At 39.7% G+C, this 24,606-nt stretch overlaps 1 protein-coding gene across 2 annotated transcripts in view; it reads left to right on the top strand.

Moving 5' to 3' along the window:
* lrp4 (low density lipoprotein receptor-related protein 4) overlaps positions 1–24,606 on the top strand; it is a 111,153-nt gene that overhangs the window by 47,157 nt on the left and 39,390 nt on the right. For both annotated transcript variants that reach the window (XM_083900649.1, XM_083900648.1), the window contains exons 2-3: positions 2,024–2,170; positions 20,650–20,766. In XM_083900649.1, the coding sequence (XP_083756775.1) occupies positions 2,024–2,170; positions 20,650–20,766 (264 nt within the window). The remainder of the gene's footprint in view (positions 1–2,023; positions 2,171–20,649; positions 20,767–24,606) is intronic.

Below are 24,606 nucleotides of genomic sequence, written 5' to 3'. Positions count from 1 at the left end.
CCAGAAAGAGAGAGAGAGAGAGGGAAATGAAAAGAAAGAGGCCATTAATTTAGAGCTGTGGGAGGGATCTGAAGGTTACCGAGCTCTCTTTGCCAGGCCCTCCTGGGTTGACTGATGCCTTTGTGAGGAAGCCAGGAACCACACACACGCACACGCACACACACACACACACACACGTATTCCAAGAAGCTGAGTTTGTTGCAGTGGGCCAGTTTCAGCAACTCACACACAAGCACGTGCACGTGCACACACGAAGATGGTTGTTAATAGGCTTCAAAGTGAGAGAATAAATGAGAACCCTAATTTTCTCTGCTGAAAATGGTTTGCTGTGATGCGTTTGAAGGTGTGGTGACTCCTCACTGGTGCTTTTGCTGTGGTGCGGTGGGAAATCAAAACAGAGTGAGAACATATGGATCCTGTCTGTGTTTTTGTGTTTTCCCATATTTTGGGAACGACATGTCGTGCAACAGAAATTAATAAATATGCATTTCCTACAATGGAAGTTCCCCAGAAATAAAAATAAGGCTAAGATACGGCACCAGGGCCACATCCGACCCTTTGGCCGTTCCTGACCACCTGAAACATAAATAAGTTAACATCGTTCTTACTTATATTTTGAAGCCAACTTTTTCGATTCCATTTAGGTACATACATGTGCAAACGTTTACATGTACTTGTAGCTGACATCTTTGAGGAGCATCTCATGTAAGCTACGTTTTGCTAACATGAGATGCTCCTCAAAGATGTCAGCTCATGCTAAAAGAAGAAAGCCGTGTGTTTGTGGAGAACCGATATTGAAAAAGGCCATGCACATTTTGTTCACTATTGTTTTGGGAAATTTGGTTGAATAAACTCAATCTAATGTCAATGTTTTTACTAAGCCGACCAGTTGCAGTTTGAGAAAACCATACAATTTACTGGTTTTTATAAAGAGATAAAAATGAATATGGAGCAGAACTGAGCTCAGCCTACTGGTTCAGCCCTCAACAATAATGTCTGTTTCTCTTGTGGCCCCTTGGGAAAACTAACCACCCCTGATTTAGAGGGATTAAAGACCCAGCATTATTTAAGCATTATTCTTTTTCAGATTTAGCTCATCTTTACACATTTTTATTATAATTTACAGGATTGTTTCTTCAGAGCCTCACAGGAGAGAATTCTTTATATCCTTTTAGACACATAACACGTGTTAATGCTCGGATGTGAATTGAGTCATTGAGTCTCCCCTGTATACAAGGGCCTTGAAATCCTCCAAACAATTCCATGAGCAACACCACATTAAAATCACTCGAGAAAATTGAGCAGTGCAACAATCTGAATTCAGGTTAGTGAGAATCTGCGTGGAGCCGTAGCCTGGTGGAATTTACAGCTGCACCATAAATCAAATGAAAAATCATAATGAAGTTCACTTAACATATTGGCTGTAGTTTTATGAAATACAAACAGTAGGGTCAGTAGGGAGTACTAAAGTAGGGTGAATATATTATATGAAAACAAACCAGTCGGGCCAGTGGTGCAATGGATAACGCATCTAACGAGAGATCAGAAAATTTTGGACCACACAGTGGGATGTGTGGCTAGCGCTGCTGCCTTGCAGCTGTGTGTGTGTGTGTGTGGGGGGGGGGGGGGTTCTCCAGGTTCTCCAGTTTCCACCCACAGGTCCAAATACATGCAGAGGTTAACTGGACACCTCAAACTCACCGTAGTTGTGAGCATGAGAGTGAATGGATGTTTGTCGCTATATGTTGGCGCTGTGATGGACTGGCGACCTGTCCAGGGAATACCCGTGCCTTTCACCCTATGTCAGCTGGGATTAGATCCAGCCCCATGTGACCCCCATGGAGGATAAAGCAATAAGTCACAAAGTCTCTGTCCTGTCATGCCGGTTACAATAAATAAACAATATATAATTAATTGGTTTGAATCTTTCTCTTCTTTGAATACCTAATGTAAAACTGGTGGAAGTTATATTTGCGTATCTGTCTGCTTTAACTCTTAATGCTCCATTCCTTTGTGTGTGCAGGTGTTCAGGGCAGTGCTGAGTGTTCATGTGGGAGGAATCACTTCACGTGTGCCGTCAGTGCATTTGGAGAGTGTACCTGCATCCCTGCACAGTGGCAATGCGATGGAGACAATGACTGCGGGGACCACAGTGATGAGGACGGATGCAGTGAGTTCACTATTCTCATTTCCTGTTTCACTCTCTTTGTGTGTGTTTTATTCTTTTATCCAGATAACACTTTTAGTTGTTTAAAAGATATTTTCCTGAATAAATCTTTAAATAACAATTGTTATTGTTGCGTTTCACACTTTTATGTGTTATTAATATCCAATTATAATCTATGGCCTCTGTTTTATAGATTTTCTTTCATTCAAAAGCCGCCGCAAAACAGACTTTGTTTGTACTTGGCAGTGCGCTGGTGCACATTTGCGCAACTCCATGAGTTTTGATAGAAAGGTGCAAGTGTGCACAGGCAGACTTTTTCTGCATAAATGCTGCAGAGTAAGAGCAAAAATAGTATAATTGCACACATATGGATCCCATATGGATTCCATCATCACCCTGTGAAACACTGAATGGGTCACAGGTCCAAGTGGGGTAGTGTTTCGGATGCAGAAACGGAGTGAAACTCTCTGCATGGTGTATGCCCCGTGCAGAAAAATGCTTGAGTGACTTTTGGCACCAAACTGCTTTTGGCTGGAGGAAGGTTTTGGCAGCAGAGACAAACATGAGTATTTTCCTGCAGAGCATGTCAGTTTGTCAAGGGGAGGAGATCTTGGCTGGTCCTTTTTTACACTTCTGTGTGGCAATGTGAAATGTTTGTGTAAGGGTCTTCATCATTTCTCAGAGTAGATGATGCCCTTTCATCTGAACTTCTTAAGCCTCCTTGAAAGATGTGCGTATGTGTGTGTGTTGATATTCCTTTTCCATCAGTCTTCCTCTGTCACATTTAAGCTAGTTAGGGGTCAAGAGAGGGGATGCTAAGTGTTATTGATCTCCGGCCTGTTGAATGCTAAGTGAATCTGATCGCCACACATTGATCTGCGAGACATCACTTTTTTAAACGGACACATGGAAGCAGCTGACGGATATCAGAGCTGGAGTTGGACCTTTCTAATCCATTAGTACTGTCTGGTCGATCCTTTGTTCCCATTGTTGCTCGTTCTCCAGGACTTACTCCTGTCAATCCCATAATTGCAGAGCACATGGTACAAAGATTCATGTTGCTGTTGTGTCCTGTCATTGATTACTAAAGCTGTAATGTTTTAGTAATTATGGCCATACTTGTGTAATGTTCGGCGAGTGCAACCTTGTTCAAAGATGGTCATAAAATACTTTCAACCTCACTCTGGAAGTGTCTGGATTAATGTCATTGAGTCAGTCAACTCTTACAGCAAATGCATTTTAAATTTGGGCAGATTGATAAGTTTGGAACACCTAAATAAATTGAGTATCTCTTAGTGGACACTTCTTATGTGCTGTACTATTCTAAACTCTGCTTGGAACATCAGCAAAGTATAAGCAGTATTAGCAGACTTACACATTTACACAATGAATGTAAGAAATTTAGAGAGCTCAGGTCCACACCTTACACTTTCCTTTTCAACCTCTTCCTTTGCAATTTCTTCAGAGAAAAGTGCAAACACTGTGCCTCAGAAACTAAAACTATATGTTCCGTCACTGGGTCTTTTGATTGAGTGTTGTCCAGCTGTTAGAGTTTATTAGTTTATAGCTAACTGAGTCAGTGATTTTACCTCAGGCAACAAAAACTATTGGTATTTTTAAATAATGAAATTCTGTGTGTGTGTGTTGCTTGAACATTGCTTAATCCTTAAACTCACAGTGTGATACGTGGGTTTGCTTGTGTGCGTATCACTGAGCGGTGTGGAGGACCATGTGACTGTGCTTCTATTACACCGATTGAATTAACTGAGTTGGGTCATAAAACCAAGAGTGAAATTTTATGGTTTTTAGCAATGTTATAAACGCGGTGAATAATTTGATTTATGGTTGCACAGTTTCCACACACAGTGGTACAGCATGTCAGGACACACACACACACAGAAGAATACCTCTTTTGTAGCAGTGTAGCCTGTGGCATTTAAATGTTGCTTGATGTTTGAGGTACTTAACATTTACGACAATTTTTAACAATTTCTAGAGAAAGCACAGTTGTCCTGGATCATCTCAGGGAATGTGTTGTGTCTGTGAGTGTTCAATTCTCAGGACAATACAAGGAAAGCCACAGTGGTCAGCTCAGCTGTGTGTATGAAGGTTTCCTTGTAAAAGTCTGATCTAATTATGTTTTTGGAATCATGTGGAAATGTGACGGCAGTTGTGACTGTTTTTGTCTGTCTTTGTGTGCGGAATGTATTGTGTTTGTATGTTGATGTCGGAATCGTCTTAAATACAAAATGGATGGTGATGAAAACCATTACGACTTGTATTCGGATTCATTTGGGAAAACGCAGCAGAAATTAATATTGCTTCGGTTATACACTGGCTCCACCTGATTGCAAATTTCTCCCATTCGCTTATTTAGAGCTTGGTGATTATGGCACAAACTAATCTGTGTGATCAAATGAATACCGTTTCCAGACATTCACACTGCAGATGTTGCTCTGCACTTTGCCATTTCAATGAAAAGAACGCAGTGGGACACAGTATGGGTAAGAGGAGTTCACAACAACAGGATCATCATTCAGCAGATTCCAGGCGAGTTGGCGGCGCCTGGCTTGAGCGTGAAGAAGGAAGGGTCCTTGGACACACACCATTCATTGGTATGGATTATCTGGAGATTCTCTTGCTGCTTCTCACATTAGCTCACTTGGACATTATCCAGGGATTAGGCCAAGGAGCTGGCAGAAGAATCTCAAGTGAACGTCGTCCACAGTGACTCCTGCATTTTGTTAATTTCACACTTTGAGCCCCTCCACAGAATGTCTGGTTTTCAGGGCATTTCCTAAAACGCAGCTTAACCAGTTTGTTCAGCATCTACCATGAGGGCTTTTCCGAATGAGCTGTGTCCTGAAGACGTCCACACCCTGGAGCCACTCCTTTATCTGTCTTCTCCTTAAAATGAAGAAGCACTGCCCCTGTTTATCTTCACCTTGTTCCGAACTGGCTTTTAAAACAGCCCCTTTCAATGTAAAAACATTGAAACACAATGCTCTGTTGGTGAGTGTGTGCTGCTTCAAGTGTAGCTGTGACAAGAAATACAATTAAGAAAGTTCCTTTTTAGTTACAGATCGGTGATTTTAAGGGCCTGTCAGATGCCAAAACAATGCCAGGAGCTGCATCTTTTTTTCTTTTATTCTAGTCTGAAGTTTGTCTTGCAGAAAGCACAAATGCAAATTAAACTGTCTGGCTGCACGTATTCATCTCTTTCTGTTCCTTTAGTTCAGATTTCCTAGCAAGAGGTTGTACAATCAAGTTAGCCACCACAGTCTGTCAAAATAACTACTACATCATTGGAGATGGAACCCAAATCTCACTCGCACTCATTTTACCCTTACTTCATTATCCGGTTTGTAATCTGTATTAATCAAGCTGTGTATTGTGAAGTCAGATTAAATCCAGGTATACATTTCAGAATAAAGCACAAAAAGAAAAGCTAACATTCTTCATTACATTGTATTAAATGATCTGACTGAAGTTGATGCAGAAATGTTCACTTGACCTCTGTTATTATCATGATCATTTCTGTTTTCATGCCTCACTAACAAGAGAGCAGGAAAAGCATGTCACAGGCTCACAAATTACAAGGACAGGACAATAATTAGCGTTGAAATTTCGTTTCACGGCCCCCCAGATTGCAAACATACTGTAAACCCTCATACGAAGATGAAAGGTACACTCTGTGTCTTTGTGAATCAGGTTCCTATGGAAATGTCGGCAAGTGCTCGACACGTTGAAGGCTGTGTACTCGGAGGAGGAAGGCTGAAGTGGATAGTAAATGAATGAGGAGAAGGACAGATAATGTGATGAAAAGACTGATGCTTTGCTTAATATTGCTTCACACTGTGTTTTTAGTGAAACCTCCCGTCTTCCTTTCCACTCTCTGCCCCCATTGAATTGCTTCTATGAGTAGGTTGTATATGCACCAGAAAAAGGTTGCTTACAGGAAAGGAAATGCAGACAATAGCATTTAACTTTAAAGGTCCCATATGATATCCTATTTTTACAACTTAAACTAGTTCCCTGGTGTCCTAATGAACATGTCTGTGACATGCTTTGAAAAAAAAAAAGTAAAACGAAACTTAAGGGACAGGAAATTACATCAGCCACAGAGGCTACTGGGAGCTAACTGCAGTCAGCATTTGGAAAAGTGATCATTTAATCAAAGGTGATCAGCACATTGCCGTCCTATATAACATGTATCCACTGGACAGATAAATCCTCTAAGGCCGGAAGTTTGTGTAGAACTCTGTGCTGCACTGTGGAGCCAAGAATAGAAAGTTTCACGGACTTCCGGTTTTCAGATACCATTGCCCTCGCCAGCACTCTCGCGTGTTTTAAGGACAAAGCGGAGCTCCGCGAGACCACAATTCCGGGAATTTAGCGTCTTGTGACATCCCAATGAGTGCAGAAGTCAACATCGCATGTTTTATCTCCTGTACTTAGACTCAGGAGGACCACAAAAACATGAGTGAGTCATCGTTTGGTAGGACCTCCAGAGTCCCAAAAAATATTAAAATGATTAAAAAGTTGATTTCACATAATATGGGACCTTTAATGGGAGATATAACTGAGGGTGATCAGGCTTAGTAAAAATAGCAAATTTATGTGAAACTAAACAAAATACAAAATACAATTCATCAACATCAAGTGTAATTCAACCTTTTTACAGTATTTTTTGTTTTTTGTGGTATTTACTTGTGCATGTGCTTGTCTTATCTTGTCCCATCAGTTGAAAACCCATTTGATGATTTTAATCCAATATAATTTGAAGCAAACACACAGAAGTTCTGTCATGAAAGGTGATTAGTCTGTCAACGTGAACTGTTAGCAAGTACTGTCAAAAGCAGAATTGTCAAAACACTTTATCTCGAGACAAAGATGTTGCTCTCAGTGATGATCTAGTTTTCCAACACAGTAACACAGTGCAGGGACTTTACATTGTGACTTCAGGTCAAGACTTGAGTAAGGCTTAAAATGCTGTAATGAATAAAATGCTGGGCCATCATGAATTGTGGCTTTCAAAACAGGACATAGCACCAAATCAAATTCACTTTCCTTTTTAATCCTTGGATTGCAGATAACACTGATTAACAGAACCCTTTGGGCTAAATTGGCAATTGCTGTGTTCATCATACTAGTAGAAATACCAAGATTCTGGGAGATTCCTTTTTTTTTCGACACAAAATCATCTAAAACAAAAATCACACTGAACACATACAAACCATCACTAAGGACATGTTTAAAAGACTAAGGGTCCCTTTATGGGGAAAAAGACAGTTGAGACATCCTCTTTTCAACTTTCTATCCACAATAAATATTTTCGAGCATTCTAGTTTGACTTCCTTAACTTTATAGATGCCTTAAAAGTAGATAAAGCCAGCCACCAAATTGAGCCTCTCTTGTGTTTTATCTTCTTTCATATCTTATCTTGCGCTTCGTTTCCTCATCTCATCCCGCTGATCAAGGCAATCAAATTTATTACCATGCGGTGAAAGGGAATATTTATAACAACCGTAACTTCAGATAACGTTGAAAGATTTATACATCTTCTTTTACCATTTGTCTCATTCTACTTCCTTATCCCTCATTGTTTTATATCATCATTCAAGTAGTCCCTCTCCCTGCATTTCACTTGAATCGAAGTGAGCAAAATGAGTGAGCGCACACGCTCACACATGTGAGTATGCATATTAGACTCACTGTCGGAGCCCTGCTTAGTTGAAAGCAGCTGAGGTTGTAAAAATGAAATGCTTTCAGCTAAAGTGAGAAGACGAGATGTGTGTGAAAGGGAGATATACTGTGTACATACTCTGGATGTGATTGAGCTATGGCTTCTTCTGCTGATGACTCACATCAGTCTGAAAGGTTTGGGATAATACACTCGAATGCACACACACAAGTGCATTTTCTTTCCCTGACGACCCTTGATTAGTTGCGTTTCAAGATATCTGTCGGAATTTACTCGTATCCTGTTATATTTTCTATGACTTGATAATTGTGAATCATCTCAGATCACAAACTGCCACCTCTGCTGATTCCTATTTACACATACATTTTGTAAAACAGTTTGCTGTTGCTTCTTAACTTGATTTTTAAGCACAAGACACACAAGGCATTCTCTTGGGGCATTGATACCAACTCTCTTACAGAAAAAACAACCCTCTGTCCCTTTAATCCACCGATTAGCTGCAGTCTGAGCCAATCACAGAAGTCCTGTGACTGCAGGAGCTCAGCTGACCCAAAAGCAAAGCAGAGAAGATTAGGACCCCATCCCCTTCTTCTCCATTTGTCATTCCCTCTCTCATCTTTTTCTCCCTCGACACATCTTTTTCGCTCTGCCCTCTGAACAGAGGGAACCTGACAACTTAACTCACTTCCCCTCTGAGACTTCCTAATTTATTTCTCACTATGAGGTTGAATTGCTGCCTTTACACAGTTTTTCTATCTTTCTGCCTCTTTAATTTTGGTGTATATTTGGTCTTGCTTTGTGTCTCAAATGTTGACTGTGTATTGTTGTTTGCATATTCCACCCATTCTCTTTATGTGTGTCCTTCACTCCTCCCTAAATACTTATTTCCTGCACAGTTAAGGTGGAGAGCATACTTGTTGAGATGATTAAAGGACTGTTCGGAGGCGGACAAAAGGGATATATAAGAGAAGCCCATAAACGAGTTGGTGAATTAATACTCAAATCATCCTCCTTTATTAAAGATATGGAGGGCACATATTACTTTTAATACAGAGCTAATATGCTTGACTGGATGGAGATAAAGCTCCTTTTAACAGGGTTACTATGGCTACTTGAACATCTTTGGGAAAAACCAATTCAAGGACTTGGGCCCATAGGTGTAGTGGTTGGCGATCACGCCTTTGCAGCAAGAAGACCCCGGCTCCCTGGGTTCGAGCCCTGGTTGGGACAACTTCCAGCCCCGGTTGGAACAAGGGCCTTTCTGCAAGGAGTTTGCATGTTCTTCCTGTGTGTGCATGGGTTTTCTCCTGGTTCTCCGGCTTCCTCCCACAGTCCAAAAACGTGCAGATTTTGGGATTGGGTGATTTGGTCACTCTAAATTGACCGTAGGTGTGAGAGAATGGTTGTTTGTCTCTATGTGTGGCCCTGCGATGGACTGGCGAACTGTCCAGGGTGTACCCTGCCTATCGCCCTTTGTCATGTGAGGTAGGTACAGCACCCTCACATGACCCACTATCCTCCACCAGAGGGTGGAGGATAAAGTGGTAGATAATGGATGGATGGCAATTTAAGGACTTTGAAAGTTTAGACCTGGATCATTAAAAGTGCTTAAAGTTTGCGCAAGAAAGACATTATGTTGATATTTAGGTTTCTTATGACGCCACCTAGTGTTTCATGCGCCCTACATTGCTTGCTGTACGTCGACTAGGCCCGAGCAGAACACACATTGATTCATAAATTTTTGTGGACACTTGTGCACTGTCTCTCTCCGCCGTTACATGATCCCCGGGAAACACAAATTCCAAGATGTCTGGCACATAAAAGAAAATCACGAAGACTGGCTTGACCAAGATCCCAAGGACAATCACGTGGCCAGATTCAGTGTGCTGCAAATCAATAAAGGTGGACACCATGGGCAAAGTGGCACTTAGAAGTTGCCCTTTCATCTTAACCCATGTCAGCACACTGGGTCCTTGCATTTGAAGGAATTGGTCCTGGAATGTCCTTGAAAAGTCCTTGAATTTGAGGTCAACCAAGGTGTAGGAGTAGTCAAATCAGACGGACAAAAAAATGAAGTAGGGGAATAGAGAGGGGATTGCAAAGAGAGCAAGCCTGGAGGTGTGAAAAAGTGTTAGTCATAGATGAAAACACTTCAAACACTTTCCTTTAGGTATAAGTCGTCCACTGACTGCTGTGGGGATAAGTGTGCCGAGTGTGTTTGCTTTCGTGTTTGCCCTCGACCTCAATTTATTTTGCTGCATTTTCTAATTACTGAACTGCAATAAGTCTTTTAGAAATTCTGACAACCAGACAAAATAAACAATGTGCTGACATCACTGCTGGCTCTGAGAACATCTAGGGTGAGCTTGTTGTTGGGTTTGACTGAGTAATTAATGGCCTAATTGCGAATAATCTTTGATCATTTGTTAGTCACAGCCCCAGATGGAACTATTGATGAAAATGCTAATTAACTGATGCTGAGAATTCAGTTTTTCAGGTGCCTAAACATAGTAAGCATCCCTTTCAAGTTTAGCATGAGGTTGTGGTTTTCGTGGAGCGTCCAGGCCTGCTCAGGTCTGACTCTAGTTTAACTGTAGACTGTAGGTGCACTCCCGTTCAAAAGTTTGGGATCACTTAGAAATGTGTCCGTATTTTTGATTCAATTAATATACATGAAAAGAATCAGAAATACACTCTATACAATGTGGCAAACGACTATTCTAGCTGCAAACGTCTGGTTTTTAATGAAATATGTATAGAGTATCCAGAGGCCCATCTCTCGGTATAGAGGCCCATCTCTCCAGTGTTCTAATGGTACATTGTGTTTGCTAATCACGTTAGAAGGCTATTGGGTGATTTGAAAACCCTTGAAAACCCTTGTGCAATGATGTTAGCACAGCTGAAAACAGATTTGCTGGTTCTTTGACGAAAGCAAATTTATTTTGAATAAAAATAATTATTTCTAATCTTGTCAATGTCTTGACTATATTTTCTATTCATTTTGCAACTCTTTTGATGAATAAAAGTGTGACTTTTAATGGAAACGAAAAAAATTGTATAGGTGACCCCAAACTTTTGAACAGTAGTGTATGTCATATTCATTTGTTAATTAGATAGTTCGTTTTTTTGAGATTTTGAGATTTATTATACGATTTCAGTGAACTAACTAACTCCTGTTTTAGTGGACTAACGTAATAATAATTTTTTTCCTAATGCCAGGAAAACTGTCTTTGGTTTAATCTCAAGAAGTCAAATTGTGTAATATGAATTGTGTCAACCACACCTGTTTGTTTTGGTTGAATCGTTTTTCGTGTGCCAGAATTCATGTGTGTGCATGTTTATCACCTGCTTTGTTTTTATAACCTGCAGCCCTCTGTTTTCAATTCTTTAGGGTACAGGTTTGTTTTTCTCCAAAGGATGTCTTAGTGATTGCCATAGTTAATTTAATTATTTGTTTTAAATGTCCTTGATCACCCACAATTCTGATTGTGATTATTCTAGTATTGAATTTCGCAACTCAACCACAACCACAATTCCTTTTCTACACTCGTTGCTCCAACGGGATACAAAATTAAGACACAATATTAAAAAAAAATTCTTTATTCGGACATTTGCAGTTTGATTGCTTTCATAAGAATTTTTTTTAAATTGAGACTTTGGTCTCAATATATTTTGATCTACTTTTGGTCTTTTAGAAAGTGTACTTTTTGGACACTATCCTTGTACACCTGCAAAACCTGTTATCCTTCATCAAGCAGAAGTGAAATATTATGCTAAGAGATTATTTATTACTTGCCGTCTGTGGGTGTTAAAAGGACAAGCTTGGTCACATTATTGAAATTATAAATTAATTCAGCCAGTGACAGATCATCATAATACTCATATAATGTGTTCATTAGGGCAAGTAGAGAATTTCCTGTCATTTTGCTGCTTAAGAAGAAAATTATTGGGTTGTCACTGATGGTGCTTGAGTGTTACTTACTCGTGTCCTGAGATTTGTCATGGCAACAAGTAAATGTTTCCACATTAGTCTGCTTGATGACAACATAATAATATTTGACTACGGTGTCATTGCAGATCTTACACATGCATGTTTGCAGTTCATTGAGGAAAAAGTACTATAAAAAAATATTTTTTTTTTACAATCTGTATGTTTTTAATTCACCTCAACCTCTCTGCATTTCCAAGTAAAATATTTTCATCATTAGACAGCTTTATTTGGAACACTGAAATTGACGCAGTGGTTATATGTCATGGTGAAATGATGATCCATGAGTACATGTTGTGTCTTGTATTTGTGCTGGAGGAAAATTATAGTATTTGTTTTGTGAGTTTTTGGGAGTTTTGGGTTTCGCTGGCATTTTGTTGTCCGTCCACTCATCTGTATCATTCTCCATTACATAGCATCTCAACACCTTGAAGAAATGTCTTGAATTTGGTACAAGACTTTGTGCCACTACCCAGCCATGGAATAAAAACAAAAATGTCTTAAGTATTTACACATTCTGAAAGTGTGATTTCTAAGCTTTCCAACAACGTCTGACACATGGAGATGAAATTATTTGAAAAAAGATGTGCACATTTGAATGTAGGCACTCCTCAAACTGGTTTTAGCCTCAGATTTACACTTTCTGGGAGTGAAGTGACAGTATCATCACATTTACATAGTCCAACCCCCTCTGCGGTCTAGCTGTCAGTGACATCTGATATCTGTTAGCCCACAGGACAGAAACTATTGTCATAGTTTGAACAATGGTTATCAATAGCAGGTCTATAGGGACCACAAGGGTTCTATGAAGAGAGAGGTCCCAGGGGGTTCCCAGAGAAAAATAAATGTAATATGAATATGAATTGCATAAAGATGAAAAATAAGAAAGGTAAAATACTTAAGAGTTAGAAGGCTCAAAGATAGATACACGTTTCTAATTTCAAATAAAATACATTTCAGTGGCTCTGTGGTGTAGGGTGGATAGATCAGTCTGTTGCTGAATGAGATGATGATGTGCTAACTCTCAGCTAGTTGCTAATTCATTAGCATCACAGTCAATACTCTATACCCAAAGCTGTGTCATTCACCCACTAGCGCACACATAGCAGATGCTCACATGGTCCCATTACAGCGAATAATCTGATCATCTGTTCGAACATGACAATACTGACTTAGCTACTTTACCTCTGTTCACCTCAAGGTGCCCAATTATGCCACTCTCTTACGGCCGCTAAAGAATCCACCGGTTTGTTGCGGAGGAAGTTTGCGGCTACACTAATAGATAGATCGGCGCTGGCACAACCAGAAGCATCTGTCTTCGTTAAGAAGTACAGCCAAAGATCTGTGCTGTAACAGCCACGATTTAGTTCTTCTGCAATGCGTTTTTCCTTGTCCATTCATCTGTGAAAACACACACCGCTTCTCAAAGTAGCAGTAGCAGTAACAAACCTCCCCAGCAGCTAAATAGCCATGTGTTTCCTCTGTGACGCATTTTGTGCTGGGCCAACTTGTTGCTGGTTTTCTCATGGCTGGTCACATAATAATAATGGGATTTTTGGCCATAACCTTAACCTAAAGACTGACTGTAGATTCAGATGTTTGGTACATCTAATTCTGCAGTGAGTTATTTAGGCGTTAACACAGAGCTGCGGTGCAGTCGAGGCAGGAGGTCCGTTTACTGAGTTGTGGAGGAGAACGGAGAAAGCCCATCAGACAGGCTAGGGATAGACACACAGCCAAGATAAACTGCTGGCAGCACCACTCTTCTCTGACAGAGTGAAATATGTACTGGCTCCTAACCAGAGCTGCCTAGAATCAGATAAGACTGTCAGGATCATAAAATAAGGCTGGGATTTGGTTGCATTGGACAGGCAGGACATGGAAGACAGTTTTAAATTCTCAAAAGAATACAATTTAAATCCATGCAAACAGTGAAATATTCTTCCCAGCCATTTTAATATGAGAGTTGACATGTAGAGGCAGCAACTACATTGTATTCGCTTTACTAAACTACTAAAAGTGGACTTTTGCTTTAATGCTTCACACTAGGTAAAGGTTGTAGCCTGTCGGTCTAACTTTGCCTTTACTGTTGAAGTTAGGTCACTAAGTTCAACTTTTTTCTCAACCATCACTCTCTAAATGCATGCACCTCTTCTGTTAATAGTCCCATATTATGCAAAATCAACTTTTTAATCATTTTAATACTTTGGAGGTCCTATCAGTCGCCAAAGTGTGAAAAAAATGACTCACTCATGTTTTTGTGGCCCTCCTCAGTCTAAGTACAGGAGCTAAAACATGCGATGTTGACTTCCACGCTCCTCGGGACGTCACAATGCGGACTGATATCATTTCCTGTCCCCAGGGTGATTGAACTGCTATAGTGCTTCATCCTTATGGTATTTTGACCAAAGCGTGTCACAGACATGTTCATTAGGACACCAGGGAACTAGTTTAACTTGGAGAAATAGGGTATAATATGGGATTTTTAAATAATTTCAGTCCAACTTTAAGTTGCAGAATAAAATGTTGACACCCTGACACTTTTCACATTGTCTGTCGTCTGTCAAATTCTTCTTCGATGACCTGAAAGGCAAAACAATGTCTTGATTTTCATATTGGACTGGATATTGGAGGTTTAGAAAGAGTATTTCCACATTCAAGTATTTTTGTTTATATTTGAGAGAATTGTTTTTTCCATCTCTGTGGAAGCACTGTCAAGAAGCCATTTTTTCCTTAACTGCTACAATGGCGCTCAGTCATACAAAGTTGGTCTGTGTGTAATAACTTCTGGATATTTATCATGGAGCCAAATTTCGAAAAAAAAAGATCTCCAGACCACTTCTGTGATATATATGTGTGTTCTAGACACAACAGCAATCTGAAGGTGAACTTTTACCGAAAACAAACCTTCATTAAAGCTCCTTGGATGATGTATTCTTGTTGAGTTTGTGCATCATTCTCTGGAGTCCACATCTGTTTTTTAGTAAAAGAGAGTGTCATCTTTTTTCCTTTCCCCCGTTGTTTCTCTCTCCCTTCTGTCCATCCTCCATCTGTTGAGCTAGTGTGATAAGCAGCGTTTAGGCAGATATATTGGTCCCATTAGTGCTACTTGATTCAACTGCTCCACAGTAAAGAGGGGCCATTAACATTGGTAATCTGAACGTAGTGGCCTTGAGCAGCAGTCTGAAGTGACTCTCGAATCTGATCTTTTCAGGCCTGTGGAGACCCAGAAACCAGATCACCAATTTGGATTTAAAAAACAGATCTGTATCACATCAGTATGGGGTCCTGAATCAGATTATACATGAGAACTTATGCATCCATCCATCCGTCCATTGTTGTTGAGGATGCATTCAAAATGGTATTGGTGTGCATGTGTGTGGTTTCTGATGCAAGACACTTTCAGTTAAGAACATGAACATTCAAATCTGTAATCAATATTGTACAAAGACTAACTATGTCTCATCAGGTTTGAAAGGAAAAGTGAAAAATGGTACACAATAGTTCTGCTTCTTTTTTTGAGAAAAAAGATGAGGATGTGTTAGATATTCACAAGGTTTTAACGCTCGCTTTGATGTACTGCTGGAGTCTTGAACTCTGAAGCCTGGATTGAGGTTTTTTAATTGAAGATTTCCACAGCAGGACAGATGAGTTAAGAGAATATTTTATCCAAGGAGCTTATAATCAAAGTTTTCTTTTTAAGTCCAGAAGGTTCATCTAAGGATTACTGCCTATCAACCTCTCACACTGATCTGAACATCTGTTTTTAAGTATTGGTCCATCTGTTAAATGGGTTTTTATGTAACCACTGTAACCACTGATAACTATTTACATAATCCACATATTGTGAAAGAAAAAGTATAGCATTGACCATGGATAGCTTCAATAGCCTGTGTGTTGCATTCAAGGTACTGTCATAAATAGTAAACCTTGGTTCTAAACAGAAATGCTAGGTCACTCATCAGTCTCTAACACTTAACTTGTTTTATTACCATATTCTCAATAAAGCAAAAAACAAACACATTGAATTCACATTATCTTACTCTGTCACTGAAACAATGTGAAATATCAACTGACATGAGCCTGACCATCATTTCTTTATTTTTGTCTGAATCCAACCCCGCTCATATCTAGTATCCATGCTTTACTGTGTACCCGACAGAGAGAGGAACTTACAATGATAATGGGGATGGCAGGTGTGTGTGTGTATGTGGGGGGACAATCTTTGGAATGTAAGTGGGAATTCTATAGCTCGGATGAGAAAAACCCATTCCTGAAGGTCGGATTGTGGGTGTTTTTTTTGCACATGAGAGCTCAGCAGCACGTAGTTGGCCTGACTGGGTTGAGACGTAAGCAAAGTTATCATGTCTCTGCAAATGACTAAAAACCTGGCAAGGTAAGGTGCACCTAGTGTATTTGTTTGAGATGCACATCCTTGGTTTGTGAAATATAACACCATCTTTGATGTTTCATGTGATTTTCACTGCGGCACAAAACTGTCAGCGTCATCATCATGTCGTACCAGTGTATCCAGCACAAAGATCCCACTTTTATGAATTTGAAATGCATCCTGGGAAATGTAGGAATAAAACAGGAGGTGGAAAAGTGCCGGGACTGCAGAATACAGCACTTGATAAAATGATTCCTGTGATTCAACAGACGAGACACGTTCAAACCAGTTATGGTTAGGAAAGCCTGTGTGTGTGTGTGTGTGTGTGTGAGAGAGAGAGAGAGAGAGCTGAGAGGAATGCAGTAATAGTGAGAAAGCAGCGCTGAATAGAATCTGTGTGATAACAGGGATCAAAGCTGCCAGAGAGCTCATCAACCTTCCCAGCATGCTCCCTGCTGATGCACCTGATATAAGGAGCAGGCCTAACCCACTGTGTGTGTGTATGTGTGTGTGTGACTAACTTAAGTAGTTTGTTTGGCCTGCATAGCAAATGGTTTGCTTACGTCTGCGTGTCTGTCTGTGTGTGTGTCAGTCAGTGTTTGTCCCTTTATAACCCTTTGCCCTCTGCTTCTTCAGACGAGCTGTATTATTTATTGGAATGTTGCAATGCCACTGTTTGTCGCTGCCATAAATCTGCAGACATGCAGTCAGAGATGAATGCAAGGTACAGTTTGACAGAGAGGATGATGCCATATGATTCTACTGTGGAACTAGGCTAAAATAATAGTTTACTGTTGAACCTTATTTTATGCGTTCAGAGGTTTCTCTTCAAAAGAATCACGTTAGCTGAATATGAACTTTTACCCGTGTCAGAAATCAATTGAAAAGGTAATCTAAACTCAGTTATTTGAAATGTATTACTCTGATTGTTTGTTTTTGAATAATAATTCTTTTCTGGTGTCTAAAATATTGTAAGTCAGATGTTAAAAATGTAAGACTTTACATGTGTATCTGTAAAATACACTCTTAGAAATAAAAGTGCTAAGGTTCTTCGGCTTGTCCTCATAGGAGAACCCTTTTTGGCTCCAGGTAGAACCTTTTTATAAAGGTTGCACCTGGAACCCTTTCAGAGGGTTCCACCAAGAAACCCTTTATTCAGGAAAGGAGTTTTAAAGGGTTCTCTGGATCAAAATGGTTCTTACTGGAAAATCAAGATATAATAAGTTTTCCCCCCCAACCCCCATTAATATTACTGTGACCATTAAAACCTACTGCAAGAAACATGCTAAGCAAATGTGCATTTATGTGTATTATAATAATAATAATAATAATACAGATTTTAAGTTTAAATTCATCACAATATCACAATATGTTTCAAACCCAACATTTCATGACTATGTGGTAATCAATTCTTTTTATACTACACTCTTAGAAATAAAAGTGCTAAGTAAAACCATATAAGGTTCTCCGGCTTGTCCTCATAGCAGAACCCTTTTTGTCTCCAGGTAGAACCTTTTTATAAAGGTTCCACCTGGAACCCTTTTGGAAGATTCCACCAAGAACCCTTTTAAATCCCTTTATTCAGGAAAGGGGTTTTAAAGGGATCTCTGGATCAAAATGGTTCTTACTGGAACCATTAGTGTTACTAAGAACCCTTGAAAAACCCTTTGTTCAGGAAAAGGGTTTTTCAGAAGCAAATGGTTCCAGGTAGAACCTCAGCCCTTGTAGAAGAACCCTTTTGGAACCCTTATTTCTAAGAGTGTACTGAATTACTATAACTTTAAAGCTGTTTTTCTGGAAACCTGATCTTTAAATCTGCTATACAGACATTTTGTTTCTGTCCGACTTTCACCTGGTCGTCATATTCAGTAATTTTATTCTTCCAAGAGATTTGGGAGCAGAGCTCATTTTCACAAATCTGTCTTGATATCCTAAAATGCATCGTTTTACTTTAAAGGAGTTACTTCGATCGATACAACATGTGTTCATGGTGCTAAAATTTTTTGCTTGATTTATTTATGTCATGCACATAAGTTAGAAGATTATATAAGTTCTATATTATATAAGTTCTCATATTCCTTTTTGCACAGTACACTCTTAGAAATAAGGGTTCCAAAAGGGTCCTTCTACAAGGGCTGAGGTTCTACCTGTAACCATTTGCTTCTGAAAAACCCTTTCCCAAAGAAAGGGTTTTTCAAGGGTTCTTGGTAACACTAATGGTTCCAGTAAGAACCATTTTGATCCAGAGAACCCTTTAAACCCCTTTCCTGAATAAATGGTTTTAAAAGGGTTCTTGGTGGAATCCTCCAAAAGGGTTCCAGGTGTAACCTGTATAAAAAGGTTCTACCTGGAGCCAAAAAGGCTTCTCCTATGAGAACAAGCCGAAGAACCTAATATGGTTTTACTTAGCACTTTTATTTCTAAGAGTATACTGTCATGAACAGATTTGAATGGCTCTCCGAGTAAAAGACAAACTGATTTGGCTGAATTCTGAAGAATAAATGGTGTACACAAACTGAACAAAAACCACCAGTGTGTTTAATTGAGGCAGAGTTCATCGGAAGTTGAGGAGAATACAGGGATTACAAATGTCGGGATTGAGAGAGTCCTGTTTTCTTATTGAGTGAGTCTCTCTCTCTCTTTTTTCTTTGTGTTTCTTTCTGAATAATGTAATATTGCAGGAGTATGTGGGTCAGTGGGGCTTCACTTCCCCTGGAGACCAGAGCCACACCCCAGCACACACACACACACACACACACTAAAAAAGGTCTTACTTAATTCATTGAGCACAGACTCGTCTGCCTGTCTGCCTTGCTGGTTAACTCGCTGTGTGATGTCATTCATATTTTATACCATCTGCCCTGCTCCGTCAATATTTCATGCGTGGTATTGACAGGCGGGTGAGAGTCCAGTGTAAGGACTTAGCGGCCCTCTCTCCACTCCCTTCATCTCTCTCCGGCCTGTAATTAAATTAGCTCTGTCTGCGGATGACAAAGCGCCAGTCATTCAGGGGTCTGCTTAGATAGCGAGATGCTGCACTTAGAGCGGATATGAAGTTAAGGAGGAATGCGCTGAGCGGAGCTGCTCTTTGGGTCTCGGAGTAAAAAGGTGGCAGAGAGAAGGTGTTGTGAGTCCAGATCTGGCTGAGCTGAGGTTGCACAGAGAATAAACCTCCCTACATTTCACTAGATCTGTCGCAGCCTGACTTTTTATTGTAATTAGTGCTGGGCGCGTTAACGGTGTCAACGTTTCGATGACGACTGACTTGAAAAAGACGCACGCGACGGCATGTTTACGTGACTCCGGATTGTTAAAATGAGTCTCTAAAGTAGCGGTAAACTTTAAAAAACAGAGGCACACATACGTAGTAGACGGGTACGCTGGTTATTTGTAGCGCTGCTCTTTTCCTTTAATAAACAGACCGCTCCAGTTCGACTGTAGGCGCTAAAAGGGGCTAATGTAGCCAATGGCGCTAACGGTAAACGGTGCCTGGACTCCGGCGCCACTGCACGTAAACATGACTTGCGTTAAACAATATCAGTGAAGTATTCATCACACTTAATTTTATGGCTAAAACTAAATTAGCTATAGCTGTGTGAAATTGTTCCGTTTTGTTCAAGTAATTGATTTAAAATTCCAAAAGTAGTAAAATGTTATTGACACAGCCTGAGATGACCTATTCAAATGACCTTCTTTGTCCAAACAACACACAAGAACTCGAAGGAAAGGAGCAGAATAATTAAAAAATTAAACTACAATATTTTTTTTATTGAAATCGCAATACAGTCTACTGCAATGTTCATATTGTGCAATATTTGTTAAAAGCAAAATGTGTGTCAAAAAAATAATTTCATATTAATTGCTGTCTCGATCTATACACATCTTATTCTACAGACTGATGAGAACATCTTTGTTTGTCCAAAATCTGCACAAATGTCACACATTAATCAATTTAAATGTGTTTTTGGAATAAAAATGAACAGAATAATGACATAAAAATTACCATTCCCCCTGATATCGCAAATCATATTGCAGTTGAACTTCCTGTCAAAATAATCCCAATTAGTTATTTATTCAAAATCGCTCAACCATAATCCATAACATCATTGTGTAGTTGTGTTTTTTTTTTTTTGTTATAGAACTGACCAAAATGTCTGGAAAATCTATATTAAAATATATGAAGGACTTATGTAGATGTTGAATGTCAGATTAGATCAGTCCTTCAATAATTTATCCTTTTGACAGTTGGAGAGACATTTTTTTATTTGTACACGTTCGTTATTCAGTTTTGTAATTCAGATGTTTTTTTTCTTTGATCCTATAATCCTGTTTCCTATCATCTCTCCTCCACGCTTTGTTTATTTCTGTTCTGACAAAGTTGTTTGTCTGTTTGTTTGCAGTGCTCCCCACATGTTCACCACTGGACTTTCATTGTGACAACGGTAAATGTATCCGGCGCTCCTGGGTGTGTGACGGCGACAACGACTGTGAGGATGACTCCGACGAACAAGACTGTCGTAAGTCACCCTCCTCTACACTTACTCAACACAGTCACTTATAGTTGTGTTGGTAAGTGTCATGTTCTGTCTCTCTCTCACACACACTTTTATCACACACAGATGTTTGTAGTGGCCTTGTGCTTCATGGTATTCTGACCGACACACATATACTCACACACTTACAGTACGAGAGGTCAGCACTCCCATGTTCACCACTCAATACATTTACTGACCTTGATGCTCAGTACGTAGCTATTTTTATTGGGGGTGTGTGCATGTTTACTTCTTTCAAAATAACCATCAGCTGTCTACCAAGCCATGGCCCATAGTGTGCAAGACCAGGAGTGGGCTGCCTTGTTTATGTGTCTTTACCTAGCAGGAGTATGTGCCCTACTTCTTCAAAGTTTTGTTAATTCTGCAGATTATGAGGCGGCATTATGAGAGCCTCTGGTCATTCTGACTTAGGAAGTGGTCATGTATTATTTCACGTTGATTAAGTTGGGAGAGACCTGAGTGAGAAACACAGCTACTTTACTCATTTAGATGAGCTGGTCCATTACTGCAATGTTCTTATACGAGCAAGATAGAGAAACACTGAACCTAGGTCAAACTCATAGATTTACAGTGACACGATCTATCAATGAAGAAGCTGATCTACATTTGCATACTTTGTTTTCTTCTAAAGTATGACAATGATCGCTCAGGCATCAGCTTGTTGCGGTAATTACTTATTTTTGTAATAATAATACAAAGTAGATTAATTAAAAATTAAGATAGAAATAGGACGAATTAAAAGAAATAAGAGTATTGTTGTGTATGAAAAGTTTGTATGTAGGATCCACTGAGCAATTACCTTTTCCTACACAGAGGTTTTGATTTTAGTTTTACTGCTGTGTGTACATTATTCCAACTTTCTGTCTCTTAGAATGATTATGCATAAACTGTTGAGCCAACCTGGGATATGATTTGCAAAAAGCCTGATTTACATTTTGAAACTGGCATATAAATAGACATATAAGTGAAGAGCATGTATGTCCATGGTCCTCCACCAAATAATTCTGAATATGCTCTTTTGTTTCGTCGATTAAGGACTTCTAACAATACCTACATAAATTAGTACTAGCCGATAGCCGGCAATAGTCTGCCTGACCCAGCTTCCATAAAAGATTGGGTAGGTGATATTAGCCAGAAGTGGCCAGATATTCACTCTTACCTTTATAGATAAACCTAGCCGGGACACGTGAGCAAGTCAACCTGAAGCCAACATATGCCCCTAACAAGTCGCTTGAATGCCTATAACAGGGTTAGCCTGCGCTTGCTGGCTGGCAGCTAACTACAAGCTAGCTAGCTATGTTGTCCAAGACCGCAGCATAGGTTTCATGTACATATGTGTATGTGAAAACACATCTGAGTGAACCAAGAATATATGTAGTTAATATGAAGGAGCACTCACTCGTGCTCATACATAAACAAATACTGTTGTATACCGTGAAACTGTTGACATTTTGAAAAATGCCATCAGCTAGCTTGTCAGCTACACATCGACCATTAGATTTTCGTGAAATCAGCTGACAGTGTGTCTGATCATGTTGCCAAACTCACCTGTGTGTGTTGAGAGCTAACTGGGATCGTCTTTGCTAACTGCAATGTCAGTTCTTCAGCTTTCTTACACTCCGGGGTTGACCCACATACTCTATCAGCACCCAACACACACCAAATCACTTCATGATGAGGAAGCCGGCTATGAATTTTTCATCTCCATGCCCAGTAAATTTTCCTCCCTCCCCGGTTCCCCAAACTACTTATTATTTCATGATTCTTTCTTTCTCTTTTTTTTTCACCCTGTTCTGTCCTCCACTATATGTTTTGTTTCTCCTCACCATGCAGTAGTTTTATTTCATTATTTACAGACCGGGGAGACAACTCTCAATGCTCGGTTGGAGCTGAAGTAGTTGTCAAACTTTCAGAGGAACATGTGGGCTGACTGAGGTGTGTTTCATGGTTGATGTGTGTGTGTGTTTGAACGCGAACATGCACACACACACACACCTTCATGTTTATGACTTCCACTGCCCTTTGCCCTTTTAGATTTGGCTGCTGTGTGAATGATGAGCTTGAGGCTTTGTTGACCTCTGACCTCCCTCTGTTTACCTCACCAGCGGGAGGAGAGGGAGCACGGGCAGAGAGATGGAGAAAATCATTGATTTTCTTTCAAGATGAATAATGTGTTAAATGAGTGTGGGCTAAATAGTGCAGGTAAAACTAAATTGTCATTTGGAGCTGCCTTTGAGCTTTTTTTCCTCTTTGAATAGTGTTGTGGGGGAGAGCAGGTCAGTGTGGGTGAGGTCAGTTGAGGTTGTATTGTCCAAAATCAAGATATATTGTCCACACACACACACATTGGTTTCTTCACTTGAATAACCAAATTGAAGGGATCCTACAATGTTTTTTTTCTTTTTCATTTTATTCGTTTTCATGAAGAAAAAAAATGTTAGCGTAAGTATTTTAGCATCAAACTCAAAGTCTAGTGAAGGCTGACTACGAGGTGTTATCGTTAAAATTTACATAAAACCACTTGCATGTAGTCATACTCAGGCATGTAGGTATAATTGACCCAGTATCAGTAGAAATCACAAGCTGATTTCTGAAACCTCACACATATACAGTACTAGAACCATCTACACTGATGGAAAGGGGACATTGCATGTTATTGTTGTTATTGTTATTTATGTGAACAGACACTATCATTTTCTATCTACTATCTGAAAATGCTCTACCTACATGCTCTACATCTTTGGTAAAAAAAAAAATATATATATTTATATAGTTTTGCGAAGATGATAATTTATTTTAAAAGAAGCCCTAGTATGTAAACTGATGGATTATAAAAATAAGAAAACGTGGAAAACTGAATGAACAATCATTTTAATACTCTTGTTTCTGTGAACATAATATACAATATCATGTAAACTGTCCTGAATACTCTCCTACACCCTTAGAACAAAAAGTGCTAAGTAGAACCAAATAGGGTTCTTCGGCTTGTCCTCATAGGAGAACCCTTTTTGGTTCCAGGTAGAACCTTTTATAAAGCTTCCACCTGGAACCCTTAGTGTTACCAAGAACCCCTTTTAAAACCCTTTATTCAGGAATGGGGTTTTAAAGGGTTCTCTGGCTCAAAATTGTTCCTACTGGAACCATTAGTGTTACCAAGAACACTTGAAAGACCCTTTCTTCAGGAGAGGGTTTTTCAGAAGCAAATGGTTCCAGGTAGAACCTCAGCCCTTTTAAAAGGACCATTTTGGAATCTTAATTTCTAAGAGTGTAGTTAACAATGTATATTTTTTTTACATGGATACTGAAATCCACATTCCAGATAACTATAAAACATGTACAGTTTTTTTGCTGCTGGTCTTCCTTGGACCCTGCATTATGGCAGGGTGTGTTGTAATTTGCATTGAAATTATCCATATTTTCGGCCCGTATATTTGCATCTCGTCCGGTGTGCAAAGGCTTCAACAGTTAATGCCTAACCCTCACCTTAACCTAACCACATTTCCTCAGAAATGAGGTTCTGCCTCGTTAGGACCAGGTTTTGGTCTCCTGACAAGGTCCATGATACAAGTGCACACACAGAGGCCCACGTGAAGCCTCATGCCATGTCACTCATATTTGTAATTCAGAAGTAGAGTGGCTGGGAAAGATCGCACTGAAATAAAGACAAGCTTCATCTTCTGTCGCTCTCTTCAGCGAGCAGCCTTCTGCTTCTGTCTCTGCTTATCTCTTTTAGTTTGTCTCAGCTGTCCAGCACTCGCACACGATGGTGATAAATTATAGATTACCTCCTGCCAGCAGCCATCC

Source organism: Microchirus variegatus (genome assembly GCF_963457635.1).
Source record: "Microchirus variegatus genome assembly, chromosome: 14".
NCBI classification, from domain to species: domain Eukaryota; kingdom Metazoa; phylum Chordata; class Actinopteri; order Pleuronectiformes; family Soleidae; genus Microchirus; species Microchirus variegatus.
This window is presented reverse-complemented; position numbering and strand designations above follow the sequence as displayed.